Source organism: Microtus oregoni, unplaced genomic scaffold, assembly GCF_018167655.1.
Source record: "Microtus oregoni isolate MIOR12 unplaced genomic scaffold, Mior012 000034F_ref0000314, whole genome shotgun sequence".
NCBI lineage: Eukaryota > Metazoa > Chordata > Mammalia > Rodentia > Cricetidae > Microtus > Microtus oregoni.
In genome coordinates, this window is record NW_024543093.1 from 21,485,887 (window position 1) to 21,506,582 (window position 20,696).

At 38.5% G+C, this 20,696-nt stretch overlaps 1 protein-coding gene across 3 annotated transcripts in view; it reads right to left on the bottom strand.

Annotated features, from left to right (window-relative positions):
- Positions 1–249: 249 nt before the first annotated feature.
- The window catches only part of Ca13 (carbonic anhydrase 13), a 33,112-nt gene continuing 12,665 nt past the window's right edge, over positions 250–20,696 (bottom strand). Inside the window, exons 4-8 of one of the 3 annotated variants that reach the window (XM_041630410.1) lie at positions 10,992–11,087; positions 9,641–9,703; positions 8,877–9,032; positions 2,356–2,454; positions 250–1,136 (exon numbers count right to left, since the gene is read on the bottom strand). In XM_041630410.1, coding sequence (XP_041486344.1) covers positions 1,068–1,136; positions 2,356–2,454; positions 8,877–9,032; positions 9,641–9,703; positions 10,992–11,087 — 483 coding nt within the window. In that variant the 3' untranslated portion in view covers positions 250–1,067. Of the gene's footprint in view, positions 2,455–8,876; positions 9,033–9,640; positions 9,704–10,991; positions 11,088–20,696 lie in introns of all 3 variants that reach the window. The other 2 variants (XM_041630412.1, XM_041630411.1) reach the window with 2 other exon arrangements.

Below are 20,696 nucleotides of genomic sequence, written 5' to 3' on the forward strand. Positions count from 1 at the left end.
CAGCAAGGAAATATGAGGCTCTGTCAGGAAGAGTTCTCTCAACCCATGACAGGAGTAGAGGATTCCATGTTAGTATAATTCCTTTTCAGGGAGTCAAAGGTGAGTTTCCAGCCACTCCAGAGAAATATCCATTTAATTCAATACAATGAAGAATATTTTATGTTGATCAACATTGAGGATTTTGTGTTCTTCCCTCCCATTGCAAAGCATGAGGTTATCATTGTGCATACACTGAAACTGTATGGACTTGGGATAACATTTTACTTTTAAAACATTTCAGGGGACATGGTTTTGTTTTGCTTTGCATTGTGTTTGAAATGTTTTTGTAATTTGAGATTATTTCCTTTTATAAGTAGTTTAAAATATACAATCCATTTCCATCTGTTGCATATACAAAGCCTTGCTACTCAGAAGTGTTTTTCTTGTTTTCTTTATTAAAGTTGATTTAAATTAAATTATAAAACAAAATTCTTAACAAGCAAAAATAGTTGATGTGGGAAACAAGGGATCCACACGAGTAACCTGCAATTCTATTGAAAGAACCTACTATGACAGTTTGAAAGCACCAACCATATACCTCCAAGAGATATACAGAAGCAGATGATCTCCAAGGAAACCAGTGCTATGTGGTTAGTTTTAGCCCACTGTGGTGAAATGTACATCACAGAGCAGACACCATGCTGCAGTGTAAATATGACTCTTGGATGCCATTGGAGCTCCCACCTTCACAGTCCAAAACATGATAAAACAGACTCTTTCTCTGACAGAACTCTCCCCAACACGTGTTTCTCAACTAAAGAAACATCTTCCCACCCAACCCTGGTACTATTAGGGCATAGGACTATAAAAAGTGGAGTAATAAATATTACCTTTAAAAAACTTTCAAGAGGTATCCCATTTTAATTGTTAATTTATTTGGCTGTATTTATCTCAGGTAGATTGACAGCTACCAAATTATCAAAAATCCTATAACTATGAAACTCATTAAATATGTATGGCAGAAGGGTCTTCCTTAAAGTCTTAAGTTAGACCCTGAAAGGAAAAAAACAATGGCTGAGGTGTCCAGTCTAATCTTCAGACTCTTGTCTTATATGACAGTAGACTCCATCATACAATTTTCTTAAAATGAAGTTATTCTACCAAGAAGAATACAAAGAACATTTTCAAAAATTAGCTTTATATTTAGAAGATGAGAGAGATCTGAAAAAAAATCATTGAAATTAAGAAACCCAGCAACATTTTCTCAGAAAATAGCAAAAGTGTAACAAATATTCAAGTCTTAACTATGATTATTGAATTAATGATAGGGTCACTTCATAATGAAAAAGAAAAAGAAACATGGCACCCATCCTCTTCACCAAATACAAACAGAAACCTCTCCAGATAGAACAGGTTAAAATTATTACCAAATGGCATCTTATTCAATCATTAAGAGACTTAGTAACAAATGAGAAATGAGCTTTGCTAGAAAAATGCATTGGATGGCTTTGGCATCTATGTGAAACTCGGTTTGTTTTTTCACCACTGACAGAAAAAACAATGGATATAAGATATCTCCCTGCTCTGTTACAACACAGGGCAAATATATGGAACCTGTTCACCAGCTCAGGGTAGTTCTGCTGCAGCGGTATTGTGTAACCTGGCAGTCTGAACCGGTTACTGCCATGAGGCAGCCAACACTACCACACAATATTTCAGTCATCACCCTGATGGTCATTAACATTCTTAGGTGGATGAATTATATGAAATAATGTTTTAAATAGTTGTTTATATCCTGAAGAATTCCTCACTAAAACTGTAGGATTTACTTTGATCAAAAAAAAGTAAGTACATTATTCTATTTTAATTCCTGTGTGTCTCATGTAGTATACTTTATCATAGTACATACAATGAGAGCTTGAGAAAAATACATTAAAGAACATATATAGTCTTGATTAATAAGAAAAATATAAAAACCATAAGAACTGATTGCTTGGGAATTATACCATTTTCAAAGTGAATTTAAAGTTTTTAGCAAACACTTTTAAAATGTGGTAGAATCAGCTAAATGCCACAACAAACTTTTAGTACAGTCTGAAATTTGTAAGGCTGACCATATGGACATGAAGTCTGAAGCAGGTGAACTGTGTGATATCAATATACACCAAACAATATTTACCAATTGGATATGTGTTAGTGTAAATCTAGGAGTAATGAGCTAAGTTAGTTCAGCTCCAGTTTTCTCAGTGGTGCCAAAGCCACTGGGAAAGTGGAACCCCTAAACTTAAAAGTCTAGAAAAGTTGTTAGTAGGAAAGTCTGTTCTGTTCTGTTTGCTGCATCCATGCTTCTGTCTGTTAGTAAAAGGATGCTCTCACTCTGCGGCCCTTCAAGGGCTGTGGTGGACGATGATTGCTCAACAGAAAAGCTGCCGTCTCGCCCTCGGCTGAACACAAGAGGCTACGGAATCTGGCCAGCTGTTGAAAATTAGAGCAGAATTAATTTCACCATAGAAAGTCAGACTGAACTTAATGAGCTGTGTGGAAAAGATAAAAGAGTTATAATCTGTCCTCTACCAGCATCTAAAAATATTGCAAAGCTAAATTTCTAAGTTGCATGTTACAGATCATAAAGAATTGTTCTGCTAGGTTCCCTTCACTATACAAAAAATGATAGATCTGAAATTAAGAATATAAACATTCTTTACTTGAGGATAAAAGTGCTCTAAATAGTACAGACTGATATTCACAGAGCCATTTTCCATATGACCCCTTTCTACTCTCTAATACACACCTGGCATATTTTATTACAAAAATATGCTCAAACATACCTAATCTTTAAAATCTGTTTTTTCATATAATACATGCTATAAGCATTTTTGCATATCAATAAACATAATTTTACATAGTACTTGCAATTGTTTCAGAGTTCTATATACATTGCCTGTTATAAATGTGATATGAAATTCCAATAATCTGGGGAAGTTTAATATTGTTTACCACGATTTTGCAAAAGTCTACAGTGATCAAATAAAGACTGGATCAATTACCTGAGTAATCCTAACCTCATGCTCTACAAAAAGAACTGCTTATTAGAATAAGGTTCGCCGTTTGTTTTGATTTTTGCTGTATTTTGATGAAGACAATTTGGTAAACTGTAAGACTGAGAGCCTTTATTCTCTATGCAGTTTTAGTCCCTTGATCTCAGAGCCACATCAGTTAGGCTTCCATCCCCTCATTTCCTGTATAGTATCAACCAGGAGGAAAGAAGAGGAGAAAGAAACTCTCACCATTAACACAGTAGCTTATAAGTATGGCCTGTAGATACAGGATCACCCATTTAGAAGCAGATCTTTTCTTTACAAATGATATTCCAGCATGTCTTTTTAAGGAGTCCAGACATGGGAATAAAGAGATAAATTATTACAACTTATGAATAGTCATTTATGTTAGAGTGGGTCATTCTAGTTGAAAACAGATAAGATTTATAAGAAAGAATCGGTGATGAAATTCAGTAACAGAGGCTAATGTAATCCTAGTCATAACTCCAGTCAAGGTGATGGTGTTGGGAATGCAGTTCAACCTCAAAATAGTGATGAATGAGCCTTCTAGGACAATGCACCTCCCTAGTGACATCACTGATTGCTTAGAAGACCTGTCTTTGTCTTTGCTTTACACACACGCGCGCGCGCGCGCACACACACACACACACACACACACACACACACCAATTCATCTAAAAGCTTGTTAATGAATCCCTACCTCTGCATCCTTTTAACCTCATCAGTATAGAATTGCATGTTATGATAGAACTTTCTTCTGCCAGCTTGCTCATTTGCCGAGAGTCCTACGCCTGTCTCAGTACTCTCTTCATCACCATCATCATGTTTCTGAGAACATGCTTGCCTGGCCTGGCCTAGGCTTAGGATGATTTCTGCAAGACACATTATGGCCCGCGTTGAGAATTCGTGTGTGTGTGCTATTTCATATGCTTATACCCTTTTAAAACTCACTCTGAAGTATGTTAAACCATTGACTTTTGACACCTCACCCCCCCCCCAAAAAAAAGTACCCACAGTATTTGAACAAATCTTTTTAGCCTTTAGCCCAGCTATGTAGACCTGGCAAGCCCTGCTGAGGTTAGTTTCTTTTGGTTTCATGAACTAGCTGGCTAGCTCAGATATCTTATCCCCCCATGTAGGCACAGGCCCATTCTGGCAGGAAACTTGCTCCTCTTTCACTATACTGACTCAGCACCCACCCATTCTTGGCAGATACATCTCCATACAGCCTGGAGGCTGAGGTAGGTATGACCTGCTTTGCTGGTTTCCTGGGCTTCACTACTAAGGTCTTCGTTTCCATGAGTAGCAACCTCAGCAAGACGAAATCCTTTTTCACAAAGTCCTCTACATTTATGCCATAGTTGTGCTCAGCCATCTTTAAGAACTCTCTGCTGCCTGCCAAAGGTGAGTAATAATGAAAATAACCTCCTTTCTGGAACATGGAGATTCAGACACCATGCTAAGTGCTTTATATTACATTGTTTCATTGAATCTCCCCAAAAACTTATCAACAATCTCCTGTTACCCCATCTCAGTAATGACAATCTCAAGAGGAACCAGCATGTTCTAACAAATATCAACTAAATCATAAACTATCACAAAAGTAAATTGCATTAATTTTTTTAAAAAAATTAATTTAATCTTCTTTCACTTAGTTTTTATCATGTAAACATTAATAAAGTAGCAGGAATGTTTCACCCACCAACATATGCTCGGTTCACAATCCACACTCCTACCTGGTCTCTCTTTGCTTAATCCAGATGAATTGAATGAAGTTTGAAATTTATGGCCTGGCAAATGCTGAAGCATGCATGGGCAGTCCATATATGGCGATTCTGTTGATCAGTTATCCTCATCAACTTAGACCATGAAACCCAATATGGATAAATTCAATCCAGATGACTTTGAGGCAAATTCTGAACATTGATTCATTTCAGTCTAAACATTTCAGAATGTGCCTCTCATTTCTTTGAAAGTTCTGTCTTTAACTGACCAAGCTTATCAACAACTAGATATAAAATGAGCACCATCTAGTGAGACACTTGCCATGCCATGGAACAAAAGCGGTCTAGCTTTTAAAGTAAATATGTAAAATATCTGTGTCTAAACGGATAACCTATACAAGTAAACATCTTAAAAATTATTATTGAGGGTTATTATGTTAAATATTTTACTGAAATTATAATACTTTTTCTTGTTTCTTCATAATACAGAGATAAGTAGACCTGAAAAAAAATAGGCACACAGTGTACACTTTTCAGCATCATTTCTGAGTCTTAGACCACAGCCACCCCACTAACCTTTCTAGATCTTTACAGATCTACATCTGCAGGTACCATGCTGACGGTAATCTCAGAACACCTAAATAACAAGACTAGGGTGATTCCAAAAAATTCAGACTTGACTAGAAGACATACATACAGTAAACCAAAAATAAAATTTTAAAACTTTTTTAAAAGTAAATGTTTTAAAAAATTATTTTTACTGAGTAATTCTTTAAATCAATAATATATTTGTCTATATAAAACACTGAGCAACTGAACTCTTTTGCATTTTTATAAGCTTTATATTTTAGGAAAAATTTAGATTTACGTAACTACTACAAAGAGACAATAAATATTTCCCACATATCCCTGACTCAACTTTGCTATTAATTATGTATTACATTCTATGGTTCACTTTCCATATCTATTGTTCTGACAACAGCTTGGCATCATTGATGAGAAACTTCTGTACTCAGACAGCCTTTGGTTTTGTCGAATAATGACTTTCATTTACTTTCTTCTATTTTTTTCAGCACTGGGTATTGAATATAAGGTCTTGCAGGACACTAGACAAGAACTCTGTCACAAAGCCAAATCCACAGGCACTGTTTCAAAATTTCTTGTTAGTTTCTCAGTCTCCTTTTGCTTTTAACAACCTTGGCATTTTGGAAGGAGTCCTAATTAAGTAGCTTGTGTAATGGCCCCTAATAGGGCTGTCTTAGAATTTGCTTTCCTTATGAATAAGTTGAAACTGGATTTTAAAAATATCTTTTCCTTCATTCCTTAAATCTTAATAGTAATTCGAATGGTCATTAAATGTCTCCTTCCAGCTGGTAAAGATTAAAATATCTAATAGCGTTCTAGCTGTAGTTATTTTAAGTTAATGTTTCGAAGGAAACTGCCAAATCATGGGAGCTCTAAAATGAAGCTATTCTTTCACATGCTGTCATCTGTGAAAAGTCACATTAGCAATTTTAGCTCAATGAACCTCAAACATAACACTACAGTGAATCCACAGTTGAGGCAGTTATAATATGCAACTTTGTAGGGAGTTACAAGGTTAGTAAGGTTCATTTTATTCTGACTAAATAATTACATTAAATATTTTTATAATGTTCTTGTCTAAATCACTTATGGTTTGAAGAAAACAAAAATAACAGAAAGTTAATTTCCAAGTGTCTTTAAAGAATATAGATGTTCTTGAACTATGAAGGGAAACATTATCCACCTGCCATTAGCCATTTTGAAGTTATAATACTTAACTAAGTTTTTCAAGTGTAGTAAATGACTAAAAGCAACTTAGCAAGTGAAAGGAAGAAAAGTAACCCCATTTATAAGGCCACTGACTCAGAAGCAGGTCTTTTTTTTTCATTAGATGATGAACAAAATTCATAGGACTCCTGGATTGTTAATGTTTATTTACTTGTTAGTTTAATGTATAGGAGTGTTTGTGTGCATGTGTATCTATGCATCACTTTCTTTTCTTTTTTTTTCTATGTCATCTTAGTTTATTGATAATTGATAGTGAATTATTTTACCCATCACTTCTCAGCTTGAGTTAGTCTATAGTCATAGCATCCATGAGAATTCGGCCTTCCTCTTTTCTTTTACATGCTTTTTTTTGTTTGTTTCATTTGAGAGAGGGTTCCACCCTGAAGCCCAGGCTGACCTGGAAGTCACAAACCAGAGGCGATCTCCTGCCTCTGCCTCCTGAGAACCACAATTACAGATGTGAGTCCCCATCTCCCCTTCCATTCTGTTTCTGCAGTGTCACCAAGAGGCCCCTGCTTCCAGAACAGTGATCATGGTGATGGTGTTAGTCTGTTTGGGTCTCTCAAACATGCTCTCAGCATTTAATCTTGGAGGAGCAGCTTCCAGGGTCCCCTCAGAGTCTGCTGGGTTCGCTCTCCCTCTGGTCCCGTGGAGTGTCATGCTGGCAGACAAAAGAGCCTAAAGTTTTTCTGCATTTTCTCTGAAAACACAATTCACCCAAGAAGCATCTTCTCTGATATTTCTTTCAAGTGTAGGGCTCTAATGCATTCTCAATTCAGTCTACTGAATTGCTGTTTCCCCCATGTGTGGGACAAAAACCCCCAAAACAAACAAAAGTTTATGCATCACATTCATGCCTGGATTTTATCCAAACTTTCAAGAAGTATTTTAATAACTATACACTAAGTCATTTCTTGTCTGTAACCCTAAGTACAAAGGCAATAAGGGGAAACACTCAATACAATCTCAGTGCTCACCCCCAAGAGAGAACTGAGATGACCTTGGAAAGCTAAACCAGACTTAACCTGATGGAGTCAAGCTGGAGAACACATAACCAGGCAGACACACAGGCCTAGTGCAGAAAGGCATACTAACTCACTGCAAAAATAACTGTACCTACTGCTGCAATGCCTAACTTAAAAGAGCTAAACAGACATCCGTCGAAAGATTTTGTCTGAGAAACATAATGTTGAGGAACATATTTCTGAGGACTTAGGACATCCTGAGACTCCCAACCCTGTGACCTACTCTGGCAGAAAGGAGGGACTGAAGCATGAGCAAGGCCCTTAATTGGATCCCCTATCCCTTTGAAAGATAAATAGAACAATACAAAGAAATGCCTGGGTAAATGCTTTACCAAGGAGGGTACAGATAAGAGCTACCTCTTAGTAATGTTCCCTCAGGCAGCCCCACAAAAGTTCTGTCAACAAAAGCCAAAATTCAGCTGCCGTTACCACAGTGGAAACACGTGACAGGAGAGCTGCCTCCTGAAGGTTGAAGATATCAGGCATACAAGTGTCTCAGGGGGCCTGGCTGATACTGATCTCAGTATTCACTTCTAAAAATGTGGGAGCAGTAGTCAAGGAACTGAGGAGAGAGGAGAGGGTAGCCTTTCTTGAGGTGTCTCTGTACTAACTGTCCTTTCTGTCTGAGACTGTTTCTATGTCAACTGAAACAAAGAGAGAACAAACAAACAAAACTAACTAAAGCAAATAAACAAGCCTTCAAAATTATGTTTCACACTCAACCAGCTTAAAGACAGTGGCTCTCAATCTTCGAACCTTTAATACAGTTCCTTTTGTTGAGTTGACCCCCAACCTTAAAATTATTTTTGTTGCTACTTTAAAACTATACTTTTGTTCCTGTTATGACTAGTAATGTAAATATCGGATATATGACCTCTGTGAACATCACAACCCACAGGTTAAGAAGTGCTTAAAGTTTAAGAACATAATATTTCTGAGCAGTGACTAAAGACTTACACAAAAGGTCAATTAATAGAGTTTCGAAACCCTTAGCCTCGAATTGTGACACATGCCTATAATCCCAGTACATGGGAGGCTGAATCAGAAAGATCCTGATTTCAAGGCTAAGGTAGGCTACTTAGAAAGACCTGGTGGGAAGAAAAAATGAAGGAGAGAGGAAGAGGATAAAGGAGACAGGAATCCTAGTCCAACCATTCACCTAATTAATGCAAGAAAATGTCAAGCTCCAAAATGTGGCAGAAATAAAAACAGCATTAAAAAATGACTTAGCAGTTTGCTTTGATAACATCACAATCAACTTGGAAGAATTATCCCACCTGTTGAGAGCTGATGTTTATAGGTTGTTTTAAAACAATCCACGTGACGCTCTCAAGAAGAGGTGGAACTGTCAGGGAACCAGGGTATGTCCAGTAGTCCCAGGATGGTGGAAGCAGAGACAGGGGGTCAAAATTTGTGAATCGGGTTTGTTTGCCCTGGGAAAGAAAAAGAATATTACAGATTACAAATCACACAGACACACACACACATTCAAATTCTGTGTGATTACTTACTATCATTCATTAATATTTTAGTAAAACAAATCTCTGTCTTACTCCAAGAAAAGACCAGATAAAGTAGGAAATTCTATGGATTTATTTAAGAAGAATAAGAGAGTCAGGCATATCCCTATATCCTAGCAGTCAAGAGATAGAGGCAGTGGGATCATGAGTTCAAGGTCAGCCTGGGCTCTAAATGATCTATTTAGAGAGGTCCCAGGTCAAGAAAAAAATAATTTTATTTTACATAAGTAGTCTTTTAAATAAGTTACAATTTAAGTCTTATTTCTAAAATTACAGTATTAAGAACATAAATCTGCATATATTTATTGGTGATTCTTTTAGATAATATCAGGTTCTTTGCCCCTTTAGAAAGAAAAGTGACAGGAAATTTGTTCTGCAGTTTTGGTCTGGTGAGTTGATACTTGCTTCAAAGAAAGCAGGATACACATGTCTAATATGTAAGATTTCAAAAGAAGATAAAAGAATTTAGGAGAGAAGGAAGCTATTAGTCACTAACAAATAGTAATAGTAATTAATTTTACCTTTTCCTTAATGGAATCCAAAATGTCAGTGATCTTTTGCAGCTGGGGATTGTGTTCCCCAATCTAAAAGATGTAAAATTTCAAAAAAGAAATAGTTATAATAGCAAATTAGTGCAAGTACTCCATTTCTATCCTTAAATTTTAATTATGTTCTAAAAGCCAGAATCAGCTCAAGCCTAAAGCCACTGTTCTAAAATCAACTTTCTCTTCTACCTGACAAGCTGATTATACCAAAATAATCTGAACAAGATATTATGGAGATCCTAGACTGCACCTACAGTCTGGTTCCAAAGTTGGGAGTAATAGCTTCACATGTATCAGATGGTGTACCAATGAGTTGTTTTTATTTTATTTATTTATTGTTGTGTATGTGTATTGATCATGTACATGTGGATGCCCATGGAGTCTAGAAGAGGGTGTCAGATTCTCTGGAGCTGGAGTATAGGCCCTGGTGAGCAATCTGACTATGGTCTGAACCCTGGTTCCCTGGAAGAGCAGCAATAACTGGTAACTGATGAGCCACATTTCAAATACAGGTTAACTTGAGAGAAGCGCTGCTTAGACAAGTGACTGACTAGTAAGCCACCTGTGACATTCGGATCCAGACTGACTGGGCTGCTTACATAAAATCTTAGATCTCCTACTTGCGAGCTAAAGTTACTGCAAGTCCCAGATCAAGAGGCTACCCTGAAGAGCATATGCATTTTAAATACAAATGTATAAAATATATGCATTTCACTAATAGGAGTGTTTTCAATCTACGTAAAGGTTTAAAACCCTGAGAGTGCCTTCTCTTGCCATACCTGGATCCTGTTGCCACCACCTAGAGTTCTCAGATAAAGTCCTGGCTGCTTCCCACATCACTCCCAATCTCTCAACCCCGCCTAGCTCCACAAGTTACAACATCACACGATAATGAGGCATGGAAAAAGAGCACACCCTAAAGAAACTGTCCCCAGGTGTGATGACAGGACTTGTCTGTTGACATGCAAATATCAGAAAAGGAGAAGTTTATGGCTTTTGTTTAAATAATTGATCAGTATGTTTGAGATGATTTGCCAATATGTCAAGCAAGGGCCTAAGAATCATGAGCTTTAATTTTCCACTCTTCCAGTCTCCAAATGTTGAAATCAGGAACCAGCAAAGCCTAGATTTCATCTTGGGATTTCAGCTGTTACTTCTGCTGCTATTTCTGCTGATGCATCAGTTGCTACTCACATCAAATGCCCAAGTGGCAATGCGAAAACTAATTAGATAGTTTCCACACTTCAAAGGGGAAATACTAAATTTCAGACTAGTTTCCTGTTTAGTTGAATGTCTGACTATTTAAAATGCAGTAGTGGACTCTCACCTGGAGAAATATTCCCAGGACAGCCAGTCCGTCCGACTCATGAGCTGCCTCAACAAAGCTGGGGTATTTGTCTGAATTCCAGTGGACAACATGGAGCTGAAAAGAAAGTACACAACATAATTCAAACATTTACATAAGCATGGTGAAAAGTATAAATGCAAATGAAACATTGATATAACTGCCTGGTGCTGGGGCCTCCAGTGTATAGGGAATCTGTAGTAGTTTGACTGGAATTGACCCACCCCCCATAAGCACATAGAAAGTGGCACAGTTAAGAGATGTGGCTTTGGTGGAGTAGGTGTGGCCTTGTTGGAAGAAGTGTGTCACTGTGGGGTTGGGCTTTCAGGTTGCCTTAGCTCAAGTTTCACCCACTGAAACAGTTCACTTCCTGTTGCTTGGGGATCAAGATGTGTAACTCTCAGCTTCGCCTCCAGCACCATGTCTGCCTGTACACCACCATGTCCTACCATGATGATAATGGACTAAACCTCTGAAACTGTAAGGTAACTCAATTAAATGGTACCATAGTAATGGTATTTCTTCAAAGCAATAAAACCCTAAAACAGAATCCTTCAGTAGACCTTGACTTTATCCTTCTAATCTATTCATATAAAATGAGATCAGAACGATTGCAGGCTCCAAGTTTATCTCTGATCAACTATTTGAAAGCTCATTTCCTAGGTCCTGAACATTTTGCCCACTTTCTTCAGCCCTACCACACTCCAATATTGTTTTCATGTGACCTGGGGCCTCTGCCCCTCACTGAAGTTACTGCGAATGAGCGGGTATGGGTCAGATATGAGCTGTCCGTGGGGTTCACTGAGGTGCCTGGGCTCTAAAGGTCCAAGAAGTCAACCCCTATAAAGTGGTTGCTGATGGTAATAAGGTTGCTTCTGAAACTGGCCTGTCATATTTATCATTGCAGTCTCACATTTCTGTAGCTCAGAAATGCAAATTCTCCCTATGATAAACTGTTTTAGAACTAGTCATATTTTCATTATTAGATTATTTGTACTGTTACATGGTAGTTACATCCATTTGTGGAATACCATGTTCTGATGTAAGGGTACAATATTCCCATAATCATACTGAGTTGACGGACAGAGGCAGTTTACATTTACTACCTTATATAAATACATTCAGATCCTTTGCCAAGAGCAAGTTTTGATGGGGAAAAGAAGCTTTGGGTCAAAGAATTGGAGGTGCCTGAACATGAAGAAAGAGGCAGCTGGTGCCAGGAGAAAGGGAGAGAGGAGTTTGAGAACTTGAGATTCTTGAAAAGTCTCTGCTTATTTTGCAACTTAGTTCTCAGGCAAGCAGACATTTGTAAAAACCAACAGAAACCTCCATGTGAGTACATGTGAGAACATGAGAGTACATGAGAGCCACAGAGTACCCTTAATACAGAGGAATATGAAAAATTTCAGAACGGCCAAGCTGACTACCACTTCAGTTCTGCTTGAAAGAAGGACAGAGAGGAGCCAAAGGGCAACATGCCATGCCCAGAAGATTTAGTTCCTATCATAAATGCTGAAGGCCATGCCATGTTGTTATAAGCAATGACCTGATGATACCAAGGATCACCTCAGATAAGAGCCTTAGGGATCTTCTTGGCAATTCAGTAAGAGAGCACTCATTCAGTCTTCATGGCCAAATCACCCTCATAGCCAACTGTCACAGAGAAAATCTGACATATCCAAATACGCACTTTCATCGCCATGCTTCAGATCAAACTGCACAACTTAGAGGCAACTAATATGAAGAGAACTGTAACAGTGCAACAACCACATGTAATCAAAGGAAACAAAGGGATATCCAGACAGAAGCATACAAAGGTGGATTCTGCGCCGCATTCCTAGTTCATGTGAGATAGTAGGGGGAGGAAAGAATCCTCCAAACACTGCATGATGAAAGAAGGCTCACGGAGCTCAGGAGAGATACAAAACGTTCCACTGTGAGGATGGGCCGATGAGGGTGGCAAAGTTTCAAATGGCACTGTGCCAATTACAACAACTCCTTAAATAGCTTGCTTAGGGAGAAATGGCATCAAAGGGTCAGGAACACAACTGGTTAGAAAATGGGTGTGTAAGTACAGAGAAAGAAATCTCCTGTGTAGACATCTTCCTGTTAGCTAAGCAACAATTGCTTGAAATATGATGAGAAACCAGATCAAAAAAATCTGTTAATTAAAAAGTCTTCTTCTCCCTCATATAACACCTTCACAGAGGAACATATATTATAGTCTCTTTTTGTATTAAAAATAAACAAATTAGCAACTTCCTATTTCCTGACTAACAGGGTCATCAATTAGAGATGAATGACAGGTAATTAGCCCCCACAATAATCAGATTAAGATTGTTCCTACAGGGCAGAGTAGCAAACACCTTTAACACACCAGATTTTGAGCACCAGCAGAGGTAGGTAGGTTTCTCTGAGTTTGAGATCATCCTAGTCTATACAGTGAGTCCCAGGCCAACCAGAGTTACTTTGTAAGACTGTTTAAGAACAAAACAAAAAAGATTCTTACTTGTTAGTAAAATCATTTCTAAATATAGTATTTATTTAACTTTAGTGCTTTTAAGATAAATGATTGTGATATGCAAAATATGCTGCCAAGTACTATAGCAAAAATCTACCATGAATGTGGAAATCTGATTTATGCTTTTCTTACATTAATGTGTTAGTTTTTCATCTGTCCTGAGATCATCGATTTATAAAGAGAAAAGTTTTATTCAGGCTCACAGTTTCAGTGGTCTCAGTACATGATCAGCTAGCCCCCACCTTTTCGGTAGGTGACAACGTAGCATGTCTCAGTTGGAGTACCTGACAGAGCAAACTGGTCACCTCATCACCAGGTAGCAAAAAATAACAGGTGAAGGGGCAAGGTCCCACTATAACCCTCAAGGGCGCACTGGAAATGACCCAAGGACTTCCTCTGAGGCCACTCCTCTCAAAGGTTCATCAACTTCCCAATAACAATAACCTTGGGAGGAAACCTTTCAGTAAGGGGTCTTGTGGGAGATAGTTCAGATTAAACATATAACAATGATGGATAAACCGTAAACAAATACAGTTTCCAATATAGACTATTAACCTTTTCATTACACTATTCATTACATATCCATATGAATCACTTACTTTTCTGTTGCTGTGATCTATGACAAAAGCTCCTTACAGAAAAAAAAAAAGTTTATTTGGACCAAGGGATCCAAAGGGTTAGAATCCATGATGGTAGGGAAACAGGCAAGCAGGCATCAGGCATGGTGGCTGAGAGCTTGTATCTCGAACCACAGGCACAAAACAGAGAGAGTAAATGCTAAATATAGCAAGAAGCCTTGAAACCTCAGAGCCTGCCCTCAGTGAAGACCATGTCTCCTAAACCTCCCCAGATAGCATCACCCATAGGGGACCACATGCTCACACACACGAGCCTATGGGGCATTCCCATTTCAACAACCATTGCACATCTTGGCACAAACTTTTTCATGATGAGATTTCTCTAACCTCTCTATAATACCACAAATCATAGTTGAAACATTACATTTTCATGTGCTGCAACTTAAAATGTCTTTGTTTTCTTTTTTGTTTCAATTTCATGATGGGAAACAACATGATTACAGCTATGTTCTTAAGCAAAGGTATCCAGAAAAGCTAATTCACATACTGGAACCATCTCTAGAGCTGCGCACAAAGCTCTGATTTTTCTGAACTTTGGGCCAAATGTGACATTAGAATTTCCAGCGCTGACATCCTTTAAGAATCCAGGTTTGTATCTACAGCCTGCTGAAGCTAGTGTCCCTGTTATAGGCAAGACCCACTGGCATCGCCTTCCAAGTATATCAAGAACTTCTACAGTGTCTTTACACTCTTACTCAAATCACCGCTGTTTGCCTCAACTCTTTCGTAGTCTTCTGCGTTGTCTCCCTCCTCCAACATTCGCCCCACAACAACTTCTTCTCCACTTGGCAGTCAAATGCATTTTAGGAAATAGAAAGCAGAGCAGGTCAGTGCTCTGCAGGACAGGGGCCTCCCCTTTTCCTCTCACCAGTTTCAGTCCTATAATGTGAAATTTTTCTCTTCCTCAGCATGTTGAATCTACTGCATTCCTAATACACAGCACTTCTCTTTGTTATTGCCTTTACCTGGAAAACACTGAGTCAAGGTTTTGCTCACAGTGCTTTCTCCTTGTCCTTTTGTCTCACCTTACATGCTATCTCAAAAAGGCCTTTCCTAACCCACAGTCACTCTTCAGATCACATGCTATCAGTGTTGCCAGAGAACCAAACACCTATCACTTCACTCCTCTCCCCTGAGGACAGAGTAAGTATTGCAACATAAAACTCTGGCAAAATGGGTGTGTTAGACGGCAGCCTAAAAGGCCAGGTACATAGGAAACAAGGAAACTGGAAAAAAAGTTCCATTTTCTGAACAGCATTATCCTGGGGGTCTAACTACATCTCCGAAAATGGAAAGCTGAAGAGAATCCGTAGCATCTGATAACTAACTGCTCAGTCTTGCCTAGATAAATCATAGGCCAAACGTGCTCCACTCAGATATCTTTGTTGAGTCAGGACAGACTTGGCTTTCATCTCTTGGTAAAGTTCAGTGCTATTTAATGGTATTAAAATGAGGTATATGGGCATACCGCCTCTTTCTTCCTAGCCCACCCAGCTCCCATCCAGAACCCTCCCCACTTCGGCACCACCGCCCACTTTTGGCACATAACATCACCCAGCCCAGCCTGTCTGGGCACTGGGTCCAAATCCTCGGGGCACCCAAGCGGGCAGGAGTCCCTTTGTTTCTATGGCCTGCCTGCACCAAGCAGGGTAGGCGCTTTGTTTGCGACCTGCCCAACCTGCACGGAGACCTGATCTCTCAGCGCCAGGAGAGCCAACGTTGGGGAGAGCCAGGATTGGGTAGGCAAGGAGACCTGATCCGGTAAAAGAAGATCCATAAGGGAGCATTTGGAAGAAGAGATGGGCAGACGCCAAGGCAAGAATTCGCCCAACAAGCTGAAAAGCAACATGAAGCCACCAGAAACCAGCGACCTCACAACGGGAGGACATTAACACCTTAATCAAGAAGAAGTAGAAATGATTGACTTCATGAAAGTGATTGGTGCCCTTAAACAGTATGTAAAAAATGCCCTTATAGAAATGGATGAGAAATATAACAGAAAGTGTGAAGAATTGAATAAACCAGTGAATGATACCCTAGAAAACCAAGGAAAAACAATCAAACAGATAATGGAAACAGTTTAAGACTTGAAAACTGAAATGGAGGCAAAGAAGAAAACACAAACAGAGGGCCGGCTGGACATGGAAAATTTAAGTAAACAAACAGAGTCTACAGAAACAAGCATAACCAACAGAATACAAGAGTTAGAAGAAAGAATCTCAGATTCTGAAGATACCATAGAGAAAATAAACACACTGATCAAAGAAAACAGCAAGTCCAACAAACTCTCATCTCAAAACATTCAGGAAATATGGGACACAATAAAAAGACCAAACCTAAGAATAATAGGAGTAGAAGAAGGAGAAGAAGGGCAGCTCAATGATCCAGAAAAAATATTTAATAAAATTATAGAAGAAAACTTTCCCAACCTAAAGAAAGATATACCTATGAAGGTTCAAGAAGCATACAGAACACCGAATAGGCTGGATCAAAAAAAAAACATCCCCTCGCCATATAATAATGAAAACACAAAGCATACAGAATAAGGAAAGAATATGAAGGGCTGCAAAAGAAAAAGGCCAAATTACTTATAAAGGCAAACCTATCAGACTTACACCTGACTTCTCCATGGAAACCATGAAAGCCAGAAGGTCCTGGATAGATGTACTGCAGAAACTGAGAGACCATGGATGCAAGCCTAGATTACTATACCCAGCCAAGCTTTCGTTAACTATAAAGGGAGAAAATAAAATTTTCCAGGATAAAAACAAATTTAAACAATACGCAGCCACAAATCCAGCCTTACAGAAAGTAATAGTAGGAAAATCACTAACCAAGGAGTCCAACAATGACCACAATAAGTCAGACAACTAGAGACCCTTCACCAACACAAAACAAAGAAGGGAAACACACAAACTCTACGACTGAAAAAATGACTGGAGTTAACAACCACTGGTCATTAATATCACTTAATGTCAATGGACTCAACTAACCTATAAAAAGGCACAGGCTAAGAGATTGGATACGAAAACAGGATCCAACATTCTGCGGTTTACAAGAAACACACCTTAACCACAAAGACAGGCACCTACTCAGAGTAAAGGGCTGGGAAAAGGCTTATCAAGCAAATGGACCTAAGAAACAAGCAGGTGTGGCCATACTAATCTCAAACAAAGTAGACTTCAAACTTAAATCAATCAGAAGAAATGGAGAGGGCATTTTATACTCATAACAGGAACAATTCATCAGGATGAAGTCTCAATCCTGAATATCTATGCCCCTAATATAAAAGCATCCACGTACATAAAAGAAACATTGCTAAAACTCAAGGCAGCCATCAAACCGCCCACACTAATAGTAGGAGACTTCAACACTCCTCTCTCACCAATGGACAGGTCAATCAGACAGAAATCTAACAGAGAAAAAAGAGAATTAATGGAGGGAATGAATCAAATGGACTTAACAGACATCTATAGAACATTCCACCTAAATAGGAAAGAATAAACCTTCTTCTCTGCAGCTCATGGAACCTTCTCAAAAATCGACCACATAGTCGGTAACAAAGCAAACATCCACAGTTACAAAAAAATATTAGTAACCACCTGTGTCTTATCAGATCACCATGGATTAAAGTTAGAATTCACCAACAATCCTACCCCCAGAAAGCCTACAAATTCATGGAAACTGAACAGTCAACTACTGAACCATACCTGGATTAAGGAAGAAATTAAGAAAGAAATTAAAGTCTTCCTGGAATTCAATGAAAATAAAGAAACAACATACTTAAACTTATGGGATATATGAAAGCAGTCCTAAGAGGAAAGTTCATAGCATTAAGTGCCCACTTAAAGAAAACAGAGAAAGCTCACATTAGAGACTTAACACCCCACCTGAAAGCTCTAGAAAAAAAAGAAGCAGACTCACCTAGGAGGAGTAGAAGACTGGAAATAATCAAACTGAGGGCTGAAATCAACAAAATAGAAACACAGAAAACAATACAAAGAATCAATGAAACAAAAAGCTGGTTCCTGGAGAAAATCAACAAGATTGACAAACCCCTATCCAAACTAATCAAACGGCAGCGAGAGAATTTGCAAATTAACAAGATCAGAAATGAAAAGGGGGACATAACCACAGACACAGAGGAAATTCAGAGAATCATTAGATCTTACTACAGAAGCCTATATGCCACAAAACTGGAAAATGTAAAGGAAATGGACACTTTTTTAGATAAATACCATATACCAAAGTTAAACCAAGACCAGGTGAACAATCTAAATAGACCTGTTAGTCGCGAAGAATTAGAAGAGGTTATCAAAAACCTCCCTACCAAAAAAAGCCCAGGACCAGATGGTTTCAATGTGGAATTCTACCAGAACTTCCAAGAAGACCTAATACCTATACTCCTTAATGTACTTCACAATATAGAAACAGAAGAGGCATTGCCAAATTCCTTTTATGAAGCTACAGTTACTCTGATACCAAAACCGCACAAAGACTCAACCAAAAAAGAAAATTATAGACCAATCTCACTCATGAACATCGATGCAAAAATCCTCAACAAAATACTGGCAAACCGAATCCAAGAACACATTAGAAAAATTATCCATTATGATCAAGTAGGCTTCATCCCAGGGATGCAGGGCTGGTTCAACAATGAAAATCTATCAATGTAATCCAGCATATAAATAAACTGAAAGAAAAAAACCATATGACCATTTCATTAGATGCTGAAAAAGCATTTGACAAAATTCAACATCCATTTATGATAAAAGTATTGGAGAGAATAGGGATACAAAGGTCATACCTAAATATAATAAAAGCTATATACAGCAAGCCGACAGCTAACATCAAATTAAACGGAGAGAAACTTAAAGCCATCCCACTAAACTCAGGAACACGACAAGGCTGTCCACTCTCGCCATACCTCTTCAATATAGTGCTTGAAGTTCTAGCAATAGCAATAAGACAACATAATGGGATCAAGGGGATTCGAATTGGAAAGGAAGAAGTGAAACTTTCGTTATTTGCAGATGATATGATAGTGTACATAAGCGACCCCCAAAACTCAAACAAAGAACTTTTACAGCTGATAAACACCTTTAGTAATGTGGTAGGATACAAGATCAACTCCAAAAAATCAGTCGCTCTCTTATACACAAAGGATATGGAAGCAGAGAGGGAAATCAGAGAAGCATCACCTTTCACGATAGCCACAAACAGCATAAAATATCTTGGGGTAACTCTAACCAAGGAAGTGAAAGATCTATTTGACAAGAACTTTAAGGCATTGAAGAAAGAAACTGAGGAGTATACCAGAAAATGGAAGGACCTCCCTTGCTCTTGGATTGGGAGGATCAACATAGTAAAAATGGCAATTCTACCAAAGGCAATTTATAGATTCAATGCAATCCCCATCAAGGTCCCATCAAAATTCTTCACAGATCTTGAGAGGACAATAATCAATTTTATATGGAAAAACAAAAAACCCAGGATAACCAAAACAATCCTATACAATAAAGGATTGTCTGGAGGCATTACCATCCCTGACTTCAAACTCTATTACAGAGCTACAGTGATGAAAACAGTGTGGTCCTGGCATAAAAACAGAGAAGTCGACCAATGGAATCGTATAGAAGACCCGAATTTTAACCCACAAACCTATGAACACCTCATTTTTGATAAAGGAGCCAAAAGTATACAATGCAAGAAAGAAAGCATTTCAACAAATGGTGCTGGCATAACTGGATGTCAACCTGTAGAAGAATGAAAATAGACCCATATCTATCACCATGCACAAAACTCAAGTCCAAATGGAATAAAGACCTCACTATCAGTCACAACACATTGAACCTGATAGAAGAGAAAGTGGGAAGTACCCTACAGGAGATGGGCACAGGAGATTGCTTCCTATGTGTAACCCCAACAGCACAGACATTAAGGGCAACATAAAATAAATGGGACCTACTAAAACTGAGAAGATTCTGTAAAGCAAAGGACACTGTCCCCAAGACAAAATGGCAACCTACTGACTGGGAGAAGATCTTCACCAACCCCGCAACAGACAAAGGTCTGATCTCCAAAATATATAGAGAACTTAGGAAACTAGACTTTAAAATGCTAATTAACCCAATTAAAAAAAATGGGGCACTGAACTGAACAGAGAATTCTCAGCAGAGGAAGTTCAAATGGCCAAAAGACACTTAAGGTCATGCTCAACCTCCTTAGCGATCAGGGAAATGCAAATCAAAACAACTTTGAGATATCATCTTACACCTGTCAGAACGGCTAAAATAATAAACTCCAATGAAGCCTTTGCTGGAGAGGCTGTGGAGGAAGGGGTACCCTCATCCATTGCTGGTGGGAATGCAATCTTGTGCAACCACTTTGGAAATCGGTGTTTCGGTTTCTCAGGAAATTCGGGATCAACCTACCCCTGGACCCAGCAATACCACTCTTGGGAATATACCCAAGAGATGCCCTATCATGTGACAAGAGCATTTGTTCAACTATGTTCATAGCAGTATT